At 43.3% G+C, this 14,998-nt stretch overlaps 1 protein-coding gene across 3 annotated transcripts in view; it reads left to right on the forward strand.

The window, feature by feature from the left end:
* Window positions 1–14,998, forward strand: part of BRINP2 (BMP/retinoic acid inducible neural specific 2) — a 289,957-nt gene that overhangs the window by 111,544 nt on the left and 163,415 nt on the right. For all 3 annotated transcript variants that reach the window (XM_088461919.1, XM_088461920.1, XM_088461921.1), the window contains one exon: window positions 8,925–9,106. In XM_088461919.1, coding sequence (XP_088318045.1) covers window positions 8,925–9,106 — 182 coding nt within the window. The remainder of the gene's footprint in view (window positions 1–8,924; window positions 9,107–14,998) is intronic.

Raw genomic sequence — 14,998 nt, forward strand, 5'->3', positions numbered from 1 at the left:
TACCCTCAAATTAAATCTGAAAGTCTGCAGTTAAAGCACATCTTGTTTGTTTCATTTCAAAGCCATTGTGGTGGTGAATAGAGGCCAAAATATGAAAATTCTGTCAATGTTCCAATATTTATGCACCTAACTGTATGTCATAAACTGGGGTAATTAACTCGGTAGAGGGTTCAGTGTGTAGGTGCTTAATCAGGGTCCACACACAGCTTTCACGGTAAAAATAGAGATGTGCGGTTCGGTTCTCCAGAAATCCGAATCCACCCGAATTTCGTGAATCCGGGTAAATCTGAGTCGCGGTTCTAATCTCCTGAGGAGATCTGGGTAAATCCGGGTCACGGTTCTGATCTTTTTGCGGTTCGGAATTTGGATTTTAAATCCGAATTTCGGGTTTTACATTGCATAAATTACATGAGTTTAGCTGTTTTTAAAACTTTTTATCTATTTTTTATTTAAAAAATCCAGATCCAAACCCAAAACGCTTGAGGGTGGTTTGCAATACCAAATCCAAAACCTTGAAGGAGATACAGATCCAAAACCAAAACATGGGGGTCATCTCACATCCCTAGGTAAAAATGAATATAAATGGAGTGTTGCTGTCAACTTACAACATGAAATGGAAAACAAAAACAACCTAACCCTCAGGGCACTAGCTCACTGCTTGACCCTTATCTAAAATGGGTAGCTTGTCTGTCTGCATAAAGTCTCTCAAAAGTCTCAGTGTGACTCTCATAGGTCTGGCCACGGGCCTTCAGCCTGGCTTGGCCTCCACAAGTCTCTTTTGGTCCTCCCTGACTAGCAGGGCTGAACACCGGCCTCCTGGCCTCTAGGCACACTGGGACTGTCTCCAGAGGCAGCCTGACTGGCTTCCACAACCCAACCTGAGCTGTATTCACACTTGTCTGCCCCAGTCCTCCTTGGACTGACTCCACTGAACAGCCATTAGGTTTGGTAACACCTCCTCTTTCTTGCCTGTGTAGGTGGATCCCTCTAGCCCCACACAGAATCTATGGCTCACTATCGCCCTCTATGCTGATAATATTAGTGAATGTCGGCAGCCAGAACGAGGACACATGAATTTAGGGTTAGGCTGAAATTAGGGTTATAGTTAGGCTTATCTTAAAATACCATTGTTGACAGAATATAGCACACCCCTTCACAGGTGTGCATGTATCCATGTCCCAGTTGCAATTGTGCCAACATGCCTTTAACGTACAGTACTCGCCCTACATTAGGACGCTCTTTCCCTCCCCTGTCCAGCCTTTCTAGGGGCAGGTTGGCATTTATGTCAGAATGACAGAAATCTGCATAGGCTCATGTGCATGCACCCAGAATTTTGGGCACGCAGAGAACGAATCCATGCACAATACCTATGCTGGCGGGTGCAGTAGTCACAGCATGAAGCCACACCAGAGGATGTTTTTCCAGCTATGTACTGTGTGAGCCAATGACACCCCTGCCCCTGTAATGACTGTGCTACTGTGTGGAACAGTTACAGTCACAGTTCTGTGGTCACGTTTGCCGTCACAAAGCCCATGCAAATTTTGTTTCAGCTCAAACGAAAACATTTTTCCAGTCAACTGACTTCTACCAGTAAATGAAGTTGGCTGGAAAAGTGCTGGAAAAATTAGGAGTTTCAGTAGAATAGAATTAAGGGGACAGAGGTGGACAATGGAGGACACAGAACAAATATAAACAGTATGTGCTAAACTTATCAGCTGATTCATAGATACCAAATTGTTAATGGCATTGGTTCATCTGGTGAATATAAATGTGTGTAGATCCTGAACTACAATAGCATAAATATATAAATGTGTATTCTAAGGAACATTACCCCAAGGCATACAGTATCACACCAATTCCCTTATTTCTACTCATTTCATACATATTTTTACAGCTTTAGCTGCACACAGGACTCACATGAACTCAGGCTTATTTTAGGGCAGGTCAAAAAGGGCATTTGCCTTGAGCTCTTAACAGCAGGGCCCTCACACCATTATTTACCTTGATCAATACAGTATGTGTTCAGTATCTGTTACATATGCCCCTACTAGTCACAAGCCTAGGGCATTACTTCTTATGCTGATTACTTTCTTACAATTATTGAATGTTAAAAAGACCATGAGGAGTTATGTTTTATTGTAAATTATTAATGAAGAAACCTTTTACATGACATTAGATAAAAACATATCTGTCCCCTGCCCAGTCCCTCCCTTCACCCGTACAGTATAGTAACTGACAAAAGCCGTGGACAGAATACATTTGCACCCTTTTATTTAGTCTCAGGGTGGAGGCTGTAACAAGGTCAGGGTGTGACTGTGGGGTAGATGTACTAAGCCTTGGGGAGAGAGAAAGTGGACGGAGATAAAGTACCAACCAATCAGCTCCTAACTGTAATTTTCAAATACAGCCTGTACCCAAATACATCTGACTGTGACCCTTTCAGTTAAGTGGTTATGGGGTATTTTCATCATCGGGGGCCGCTGGGGATATTTATCTGGAGATGGCGTTTGTTCTCGCAGGCAAACATCACATTTTTAGAGAGTTTGCTGAATATCAGATAATCCTATCGGACCCCTGATGATGAATGGACCGTTAGCTAAATATGCGAAAACTAGCGTTTTCGCCTGTGTGACAGGCCATTAAGTGATGATGAATGGACCCCTAAGACATGTATAGATGTCATCATTATTTATTATAGATCATAGTACAGACCATTGTAGCAATTCAAGAAACGATCCCCTTTCCAACCGGTCTTAAATCACAACTGGGTGAGCTATGTGGTGTTACTTCATTGTGTAATACTTGAAAGAGGTGGAGGCAGGGCCGACGCTACCATGAGGCAAGCTTAGGCAGCTACCTAGGGGCGCCGGCCACTAGAGGGCGCTTCTGAGTCCGCCTAACTACTGATGGTGCGGTTGCTATGTGGTCCGGCGGCTTAAGGGGCCCGCCGGCCCAGTGATTGCACCCTCCATTTGCCGGGTGCCTGCTGAGATTGTGTTACCAGCGGGCGCCTGGCCCCTTCTCTCCATCCACCTGGCGCCAGCGGCAGCCGGAGGATGGAGCTCACTCCTGAGCTCCAGCTTTCCCGGGTCCTGCAGTGCACTATGGGAGTGATGTCATGATGTCACTCTCATAGTTCCGAGGAGCGGGCGCAGGGGACAAATGGCAGCAGGCACTGGAGCGGAGTTTAAGGTAAGTTTTTAGTTTTTTGTGTGTCGTGGGTGCGCGGAGGGGGGCTTACTACAGGGGGCACTACATGGGGCCTTCCTACTTGGGGCACTATTGGGAGCACTACCACTGGGGGCACTACAGGGGCCCTTACTACAGGGGGCACTTCAAGGGGCATTACTACTAGGGCACTGCTGGGAGCATTACTATTGGGGGCACTACAAGGGCATTACTACTGGGGGCACTGCAGGGAGCATTACTACTGGGGGCACTGCAGGGAGCATTACTATTGGGGGCACTGCAGGGAGCATTACTACTGGGGGCACTGCAGGGAGCATTACTATTGGGGGCACTACAAGGGCATTAATACTGGGGGCACTGCAGGGAGCATTACTACTGGGAGCACTGCAGTTAGCATTACTACTGGGGGCACTGCAGGGAGCATTACTACTGGGGGCACTATGAGGGCCCTTACTACTGGGGGCACTGCAGGGGGAATCATCCCTTTTCACGTGAATATTATTAGGGCGCTGTGTATGTGTCTGTGAGCTGGGCGGAGGGTTTGGGGGAAAACAGGGGCGGCATTGGGAACCTTTGCCTAGGGTGCCCTGAAACCTTGCACCGGCCCAGGGTGGAGGAGAGTGCATTGTTTCCTTTTATGTGGCCACTGGCTCCAGATATCATGTCACTCAGATTCTAAACCTGTATGTTCCGCCCCAATACAGATAACTCCTATGTAGCAAGCAAAGTGGACTCTTGACACTCTGGGTTACTCTTATCGTGTGCTTCATAAGCTCACTGCTCAACTCAAAATACACATCTTTTACATATTGCTATCGTGGTATTTGGCCATTTGAGTCATTTTTTTGAATCAGCGATGTTTAATTTTTAACTGATTTGAATTAACAGTGATGAATTTTATATTCTGTCCATGTCTCATTTTTAATCATAACGCTGCTGCCACTACAGTATGTCTCATTCTCACCTTCTCCTTTTCTCCATCCATCATATATTTTGCACCTTTTTAACCACCTGCCCCGCCCCCCCCCCCCCCCCTTCTATCTACTTCCCATCACTGGAGAGCTGGTGCCTGTTTGTATAACATGTATAGAGCTATGCGGATAGTATATTATCAGTGCTGTTGCTTACGCTACACTTGTCAGAAATGTTACAGCAGCAGAAGAGGTGTCGCTCAGACAGTCTGTCTCCTTAGCTATTATTATACGGGGTGAAGCTTTGCAGAATGCTAATTTCTCTGAAAAGATCTTTTAAATGATGTACAATACTAATTTGCTTGTATAGTTTAGTGAGACTTGTGCAATTAGAGTAGGGGAGTGAAAGAGAAAGAAACATTTGGAAGAATAGCGAGAAGATTACCACCCAGCGACCTGTAAACACAGAGCTCTTCACATGCTGCTAATATAGAGAGGGTTCCTAGGAGCTTGCAGTGTCTTCCAGGAATTGCATAGTGTATTGATGATACACAGTACATATACTCATGGAGATTGCAGCCAAAGGCATTTCAGTTTATGCTGAAAAACATAACAGGAGACGTGCGTCAGCAATAACTTACACATCAAATATACTGATATTCCAAATCCCCCTACTTATAACTGTTGTTTTTCCCTGCAAAAACAAAAATCCACATACAAATACAGTGGGGGGAGAGAGAAACACATATGGGGGAAAAGTGGCCTACTGTATTTATAAACCTTTATGCCCATTTTAATTATGCAGAACCAGCAGTTTCCAAATGATTTTAGAGTGTCTGCAGCTTACTAAAGACTGATTGTAGGCGATATCACTTCCATCCTTTGGAATGCCCTCCCACGCTCAGATTGTTGCCTAGCTTCCCAGAATTTAAATGTGCCCTAATAATTCACCTTTTCCCTGTAACTTACCACCATTCCTCATAACTCTCCAGAAGCTGCATCTTACTTCTCTGCTCATCACGCCCTCTTTGTGTCTGCCCATTTCCCTTTAGATTGTAAGTTTTTGCGAGCATGGTCCTATCTCGTACTGTCTTCACCATTTAATTATGTAATTTCCTGTTTGTAATTATATAATTATGTATTCATGTTATTCATTGTCTGTCCAAATTGTTCACGGTGGGCCTGATTCAGAGCCGTATTCTATGCCGATATTTACGCAGTTGCCGGATGTTTTCATTATATCGCATACGTCTACGTTGTATGGCGCATGCATCCCAGTGCTTCTGCGATGTCGTACAGTCTGAGTAGCCATAGAATTACTCCAGAAGGACAGTGATGGACTGATCTGAGGGGGTCTACCGCAGGGTCTCGTCGCAAGCCCGATGGTCGCGATGGTCATCTTTTTGGCCGCTCGCATAAGCTGTGGGTGGTCACCCACAGCTATGCGAGCGGCCAGGAGGCCGCTCCAAATTTAGCTGGGACGGCCCTGATTCAGAGCGAGCACTCTGGTCAGAGAGTGGAAGAATTGAGAGATAGAGACACACATGTGGGGCAGGGGAGGCAAGAGACGCAGCCAAGACAGGGGGCCGGATGCATCAAGCATCGCATTTTGGGTGCAATGCATCCCGCCACTGATCGCACGCATAGCGGCGTTTAGTAATGTCATATGCTTATTCATATAGACAAAGGACAGCTCTGCCAATGAAAGCAGTCCTTTGCGGTGTGGGGACTTCTGGGTTTATGACCGGGGATAGGAAGCCCATAGGCTTATATTAGTTAATGCCATCTATGGATGGCGTTGCCCAAGTTTCGGAAAGTTTAGATTTCCGGAGCTTGGTGCATATGGTGATTGCGATTGCGGTCACACATCACAAATCGTAATTTTCTGAGGTTTGACCACATTTTTCAGTATAGTGCATCCTGCCCACACCAACATAAGGGAGAATAAAGTGTCAGGGATGGAATAGGGAAGAGTGTAAAGGTGGGTTCACACTGCAAAGAAATATCCGCAGATCGAGTGATCTGCAGATTTATCTGTAGGTGATGGTCGTTCATAGACACTGAACGACCATCATCTGCCAGGGGGATCGGCTGATCGCCCGTACACACTTGCCGATGGACAGATATATCTGCAGAAGTCGTTCAGACGTATCGCTGGTACACACTGGCCAATGGGCACCAGATATATTGGCCTATCAATTGATCGGCCAATATATCTGTCAGTGTGTACCCAGCTTTAGTCAAGGACATCTCAGTAGAGGTTGAGGAGTTATCTGATTTAAATGGACGCGTGGTGCCTTCTTTGTGGTAATTAGACAGCAAGTAGCATGGAGGAAGGGGTCCCTTTCAGAAAGTGGGGTCACCAGCATAGTAAGGGACTGTCCACTGTAGTAATAGGCTGCATGGCTTCTGCATTCGTCCCATCATATCACTGGGCCCAACGGGCTACAAGAAAAACACCACTATGGTCAATTATCGCCCTCTGCATTACTGGAGGAGGAGGTGGTGACTCGCATAGGGGGGGTTTAGTACACTTTTCTCATTCCCCTTCACTTGCTCAATTGTAAATAGAGCATAAACCAAACTCTATAAATACCATTTATTTTCTGGGACAAGATGTGTCTCTCTAAGTTGTTTTCCCCTACGAATGTCTCTGTTTTGCAATTTTGATCATTTGTACAATACCCTCTGTCAAGTGTGCTGCATGCAGTTCTCAGTATGTGCCTAACTTCTGTGTGATGTGTACTGTAGGTTAGGACTATTGATTGACTAAAAGATAGAGTGCTACTAGCATGTGCATTAATCAGATGATGTTAGTCGGAGTAGTGTATTCAGCTCATCTAACTCTGAACTAAAATGTTGCCATCTACTGTTTGTCTATCCAGGACTGCGTTTTCTTCTGCTAGAAATAGTGTATGGTGGTACCCCACTTATCCAGTACCCAGGCAGAAATCTTGTATAATAATATATTTTTATATAACACCATTTCTGCTTCTCTCTCACCTGTTGGGAGCTGTACTGAGAAGCCCTGCTGGGGATGCAGTATAACTCACTCCCCACATTAGGCTGTACAGCTACGTGACAATATGGCTGCTCAGTCTGTAACTCTGAGCATGTCAGTTGTAGTATAGGCTAATTGGCCCTTGGTGGACTACCCACCCAATCACGACATCATATACCCTCAGCAGTCCAGATTTTTTTCAGGATTGCACAAGTTTCCGGTGGTCATGAGACAGAGAATAGACGTGATATTATAATAAATGGGTGTTCTTTTGTCTACTTGAATGTTGTCCTGAGTTTTTAAGCATGATGATCAGAAGTTGCTTAGAATGAAATTTGTTCTTTTGAAATATTCCTCTTCAATAAATATTAACTTCCAAAGTTAAGAGCTGAGCTCAGTGTCCCGGCACCTTGTAAAAAAAATAATAAAAAATGTGGTTATGCTTAGAGATCGATGGCTGGAAATCATCTGGTTCTCCACCATTGATGGCAAAAGCATTCAACATAAGCCATAAACCATCGATGGTTATGAATCATCGATGGTCATCCCTAGTTATGGAAGATTGTACTAGTATCCAGCAAAAGCAATCACTGCATCCGGAGCTTCTTAAATAGGAGAAGCCTTATTGCTGACAAAACAAACAAACATGTTTTTATGCTTTTCTCCCTATGATAAATAAACCCCTTGGGGACATTTTAAAGGACGCTGTGGACGTTGTGCTATGATTTAATAGCAGCCACATATACACGCTGTGCAGCCAGAGTTGTGGAGAGCGTTTTTGTTGGGAAACTCTTTCTGCAGAAAGGATTCTCAGTGAAGCATAGCTGGGGAAACAGGGACAGAGGGGATCTTACTACTAAGGGGTGTAGGCGTGAATATGTCATTTATTACATGTTTGTTTACTGGTCCTTAAATTGTCATTATATCAATCTACATTTAATTAATTTGCTACATTTTTCTGCCTTCCAAACCTGCTGCCGGAGACACCTACTTCATGTTGCCAAATTGTAGTCATATCTTTTTGCATTGCCACATTGAGTTTATGGATTTGTGTAATAACCTGTGTGTCATGTTAATTTGTGCCTGAGCATCTGTTAAGGAGAGAGAGTGTGCACGTGTGTGTGTTGTGTGTGTTGTGTGTGTTGCTATCTCATCCCTTTCATTCAGGACACATGTGAATTACACAGATTCTATGGCTGATCAAAACCAGGTGAAATGGAGACTTGACGTCAACCAGCCACAGAACCTGTGCAATTCATGTGTCCCTTTTTAAAGGGAGTATATGGCAAGCCCAATGGTGCGTACTCACGTAGCGATCTGCCAGCGATACAATATCAATGTCGATCATCCAGCACACCAACTACTTACCAACGGCTATAGCGACCCGTGATCAACGATCGCGGCTCCCTATAGTAACTTGCTCGATATCGAGCAAGTTGACCGGCATGTCCATACGTGGCCGCGCATCGCTGGTCGATTGTAAGTTGGCAGGGTCCATTTAAAAGAACGATTTGAAAAATAATGGTAACAATAACGATATCGAACTCGTTATTGTTGAAATCGATCTTTTAAATCGCTACGTGTGTACGCACCATAAGATAGATGGATATATATATATATATAGTATATAAATTATGTGTGTGTGTTATTGGATCAAGGCGAAGCGGACTAAGCATAAACCATTTGAAGTGTCCCTCTAAAGTTATTTATAAAGCTGAGAGGTACGCGTTCCTGCAGCATCGCAATATTTGATGTGAGCTTTGGATTAGTCAGTTTAGATCATTGAAATGGATTGTTCCTCATATGTCCATCTGTATTTCCAGGTGAAGAGTCTCTCACCATGTTTGTGGATAAGGGGCGGCTGAAGCGAGAGGCGGGAGTGCGTGGCAATGCATCGTCCCCCACACTGGACACACTACACCAGCTGGCAGCTTCATATTTCATGGACCGGGAGAGCGCGCTCAGGCAGCTGCACCACATTCAGATCACCACGGGAGCCATTAAGGTACACGGAGCAGGGGTTAATGAAGCAGTAGCCTCTGGAAGATAGCAGTGATTAACACCTCTGCCATGGGAGGAGCTGCGAAATCCAGCTTAGAGCTTCATTTAAAAAAGCTGTTTTGTGGTACAGCTGTACAAATCCCAGGATGCAGTGAGGTACAGATTTACAGGACTGAATCAAACAGTCCTGTCAATTCAAAGCCGTTTGATCTGTTTGCTCTGCCACGGCAGGAAGATAGTTTTGCAGTTGATTATCTGACGAAAGTTCATTATCCAAGCAATCCCCCGACAGAATTTTTAGATAGAATCAGGTAGTTAATGTAATGGAATGCAATATTCTTCAGATCTGATGATTATAAAAATGTTGCTTTCTCAGCTAGCCGTATACATAACGCACTCAGCTGCAGGTCTCAGCCTTATAGGTCTGACAAACTGTTTTTGATGCCTGGGGCATAAGGAGAGATAATGTAAAGCTTGATGCCATACGAGGCAAATACTTTGGAATTGTAGGAAATGAAACTGAAGGCAGCGATGATAGCCCTGGATTATTTCATACCAAGATTTTCCTAAATGGAGTTGCAATGGGCAGGGTGGTTCTCTTATTGTACAGGAATGTCATAAAAATTGGTTTTGGGAGGGGCTAACTTTAGATTTACTAAAGGAGCAGGATGCAATCTCCTTATCGTGTTCAAATGTGCCTGTTGTTTAAAGTGGAGACTGACATTTCGTAGGCTGAACCAAATTCATAAGTATACACGTCTTAATGGTTATATTTAAGAAACAGAGGGGTCTATGTACTAAGCAGTGTTAGGAGAAGTGAAGAGTGAATCGTGATAAGGTGCCAGCCAATCCGCATCTCACAGTCTGCGTTTGAAAAAGGGCAGTTGGGAGCTGATTGGCTGGCACCTTATCACTTTTCACTTCTCCTAACACTGCTTAGTAAATAGACCCCAGAGCTTTACATTTTCCCTAGTAATGAGCCCCTCACCCATCACTAACTATTGACGTGTTTCGACAGTGACAGCCTCTGTAGGGTTCCCTTGGTATTAGCTTCCCTGTGCTGTTTAACAAAGACAGCAGTGTTACAAGTACCACTGGCTCTCCTCCTATCGCTGTTGCTATTTCATGATGGCTGCAGCAGCGGCTACGGACAGAAAAAAAATCCTTTATTATAAAAATAAAGCATTAGTTTCCTTTGCCAAATATACTAAAATTATTTATTTATTTATTTGAATGAAGCTGCAACTGGAGGCCAAGTCCTGCCTTGTAGTGCAGTTTGCATGTGTGAACCAGGAAAGCCGGCTCACGCATATGGAGAGGGAACTTGGAATGGCTAGCAAAATGGTAAGTATCATCTTACTGCTGCCAGCCAATATCACCGGAGATATCACTAAGTATCACTTAGTTACCTCTGCATACATTTTTTGTTAAGGCCAAAATAACTGATTTTCTATTGTGTCAATAAAAAAATCAGTCTTATCGCTACAAATTGATAAGTCACTAGCAATCACTGAGGCACTAGGCTCTTTGATATCAATAGTTCCTAAAGAATTGATACAATTATTGTGTTCAGTTGTTAGGCATAGGAAAAAGCAGGAGAGTTTGTAGTTGGTCGGAACCCCCTTCGGTCCAGCCAGCAGGTCAACTCATGACTACAGTAGCAGTAGTATTTAATTATATTTTACAAGAGTTGCGACCACAAGATGCAGTATAAGGGACAGGACCAAGCTGCCGTGCATGCCCTGTGGCAGCTTCTGCTACCAAGTTTGCTGTGTGTTAATCACAGTGCTCAACAGCACAATCTGACCAAAGAGACAGGAGAGCAGCTGCTAGCAAAAAGAAACAGGTGTCTTAACATGAGGTGGGAAAATGTGTGCTTAATCAGCTCAGTTCTGTGTCCTACTGGCTACTGTAAATGATGTGTGTGTATATATGTATATATATGTATATATATATATATATATATATATATATATATATATATATTATATTTATATTTATTATTGGATTTTTAGCTTTTTTTGACCACTTCTGATATTATGTTTAAAATATGTTTGATACAGAAAGATTGATTTTTAGACCATCTCCTGTACAGCTTATATTATAGGCCAACTATAATGTTAGTTATTAATGCTGTACTACATACAGCGTGTGTATAAGGAGGGGATGACCTCATACACTGTTGCTCAAGTAAATAGTCCCTCATCAGGTGCTGGGCAACTCAGTCGCATCGAGCGTCGTTTTCGCTCAAATTGTGCGCCTTATTCACATAAATAAAACCAATGGGAAAGTCTGAATCTGTGTATGAAATGCTGCAATAGGCTTCTCGATATTTTGATTGCCAACAAGCCACATGTATCCTTATAAGGAAACCAATGTGCTAGGTTCTTCTGCCGCTGCCCTAGACTTAGAGTGTGGATTGGTGCTTATATTCGGAAACAAAAAACATTCAGTTCGGGTAGGCTGGCTCTACTGGCGCAAATAACAGTTTACTGTGACTCTGGCCCTGTGTTATGCACACTGCAGTTTGTATGAGGCAGCCCGTAGCTTAAGTGCTAATTATGCCTTTTTCATGGGCTGGCCGCACTCGCTCTAAAATCAAGCATTTGGAAACCCCCCTCTAGAATTATTGCATTTGCTCCTGTTAAGCGTACACAATTGTTGCCTGCACTACAGGTGCACAACACATATTTGTACCTAGCTTGAATACCCTGCATCTGTCAAATAATGATTCAGCTGACTCTGATAGAGCCGGATATTTTCTGTGTATTCCATACTGATGGGGCACTCAACTTAGCAATACAAAAAATAGGCTTGTCTATATGACTGCCAATTGCCAGACCTTTCATGGCACTCACTCGTGCCCCTTCTTCCCCTCATTTTTGAGAGAGACGCCAGTCAATGTACTGGGTTTTGGGGCACCAGTCAATGCAGGGACGGACATAACACACAGGTTTTATTATTAGGCTGCCTTTCATTGATTTGTCCAGTTTAATACAGTTAGGAAAGCAGTCGGCTTCGCATTGCATGAAGGTCTCTGTAGCCCTAGAGCGAGGCTCAGTGCACTGGTTACTCAGGTTACTCCAGCTGCCCCTAAGGGGGCGACATTCAGTGGTATAGGGGTGCCAAAATTAAATTATATATTGGTCCTCACTACCCTAAAAATATTGTGGCGGCCTGATCCATTATAATAGCATTTCTTTTCTTGAGCACAGTTATATATTTTATCTAGGCCCCATCTAGTATGTATCCTGGGGTATCATTTATAACACTTGCAAATACTTATCTTACATGATCTGACTGGCTCTTCTTTTGATACCGTGTTGCACAATGTCTGGGCATCCCTATGAAATTCCTTCCCATCTTCCTTAAAATGCCACTTTCTGAACTTCATGTGTTCTATCCTGTACATATTCTTTAGTCATACAGCTTCCATTGGTTTTTAATAGAGATGCGCTGTTCGGTTTTCCAGAAATCCAAAATTTGTGAATCCGGGTAAATCCGGGTCGTGGTTCTGATCTTTTTGCGGTTCGGAATTCCGAATGTTGGGTTTTGAATTGCATAAATTACATGATTTTAGCTGTTTTTAAAACTTTTTATCTATTTTTTTATTTTAAAAAATCCAGATCCAAAACCAAAACACTTGAGGGTGGTTTGCAAAACCAAATCCAGATCCAAAACCTTGAAGGAGATACAGATCCAAAACCAAAACACGGGGGTCGGTGCAAATCCCTACTTTTTAATAGTTCTAGGTGTCTCCGTAAATTGAGGGCCCTAATAGTACCTCTGCCCTTGGAGCCCTTGACATACCTTGTTCTGGCACTGGAGCTAGGCACAACCTTCGGTGGTGCGTTTTACAGACAGGAAAAGTAATCTATAGATGGACAGTGATCAGACTAATGGGTTAAACCAACAATGAACATATTTATTTTTGTGTAGTTATGTTTGAGGAGATTTCCTTTGGGTCTCTTTAGTACGAAGAAGTTAATGGAGCAGAAATGTCTTTGTATTGTGAATGGAAGGGGTTAATGGAGCAGCGTAACGGCAAAGGGGAAAGCTGCTGTAGCGACATTATTAATGGAACATTGGCCTCGTTAATGAACTTGCCACTCATTAAAAAACAGCCAGCTCCCTTCTGTTCTGAAAATGAGCTGCTTCAGATTTTTTTAAAATTTCTGTTCTGTGCTATTTGTCTCGCTCCCCACTTGTCACACAGCCTCTCGGTTACCTGATGAGTGGCTTACAATATGATATCCCAAATACGGCATAGTCCATGGAGACCCTGGACTGGTATTTAGGTGTAGCACGCTTGGGTGCTTTATTACCTGCTACCTCTCAGAATGCACAACAGATGTTGTACACTAATGATCATCGCCACCTGGCTTGTGATCACTCGCATGAATAAGGGACTTTAGTGTCAAATACAGTTCTATAAACCGGCATTCCAGAAACCCAGAGTTCATGCTTTTAATTGGATTACTCAACTATGTTAAGTTAGGACTCCTGTTCCTATTTAGGTTAGGACTCCTGTTCCTACTGTATTTAGGTTAGGACTCCTGTTCCTATTTCCATGTATTCAGGGGGGTCAGTAACGACAAGCAAACGAAATACAGAAATACAGTTTTGCTTTCTTATTTCTCATCATATGAATGCATGACAGATGTCTGTCTATTAACTCCCTTTATGTCAAACAAGTTTTTATAAATTAATTCAAAGTCAATAATAATGAGATAATCTTGTTTAGAAATGGTTTGGGATTTGGCCACTCTTGGATATACCCTTCTCTTTTATTAGGGCTCATCTGTTGGTGCTTTGGCATTCTCACCCCCATTCCCCGGGACACCTGCTGTGCTTTAGCGCTGGAGTTTCAATCATTTGCATTCTCTGCTATGGACTATGGGCAAGCTAATATACTTCAAAGGGCACCCTGATACATTTCAATGGGCAACTTGATATACTTCAATGGGTGACCTGATGTATTTCAGTGGCCATCCTGATAAACTTCAATGGCAGCATGTGCATTATTCTTAGCCACTATATCTCCCCATGACCTCAGACCCCATATCACTAATTTCATTTCCCCTCTCCAGGCTTATTCTCTGTTTTTGAAGAGGAGACTAAAAGTTATATTTATCAAACTTATCCTGTTATTGAAAATCTTAGAAATGGCTGTTTCAACATGTTTAAAGCAGAATTAAGAGAAACATGGCTCACACAATCAGACACTGCCTCCCTTGTAGCACTTTTACACCTGTTGTCTCCACTTCATAAACAGTAATATTCCTGGAAATAGTAAAGGAGGTAGGGTTGGAATATTACTGTCCCAATATGACACATTCACATTTCTACCACAGGCTCCATCACTGTCATTTACATCTGTTAAAGCATATTCTGTCAGGATTTTCACCCCATTCTCTCTGCGTGTTGCTGTGATCTATCATCCACCTGGGCCATGCCAACAATTTCATGAACATTTTCTGCCTGGCTCCCTCACTTTTTATCCTCTGACATCCCATCTTCATCATGGGTGATTTTAATATTCCTGATAATCCATATTCTCCTTGTGCCTCCAAACTACTCTATCTGACCTCCTCTCTCTGCCTCCCCGGTTGGACTGACTCCTGTGCTTATCAGTATGGCCACAGCCCTGAACTTGTTCTTCTAACCCCAAGCATCTTTTTAAAACACTTAAATCACTTCCTACTCCTCCCACCAGCTCCTTTCAGTGCACAAGATCTTGCTTCCCATTTCATGAACAAGCTTGATAAGATCCGAAACAAAATGGCATGCTCTTCCTCAGACAGTGACCTACTAAATTCCTCCCCTGAACCCTCTAGCACCTTCTCTTCAGGGGATCCCACAAATGAAGATGAAGTATCTACACTCTTCTCATCCT

The sequence above is a fragment of the Taudactylus pleione genome, unplaced genomic scaffold, assembly GCF_031769625.1.
Source record: "Taudactylus pleione unplaced genomic scaffold, aTauple2 ptg001123l, whole genome shotgun sequence".
In the NCBI taxonomy this organism is placed as follows: Eukaryota; Metazoa; Chordata; class Amphibia; order Anura; family Myobatrachidae; genus Taudactylus; species Taudactylus pleione.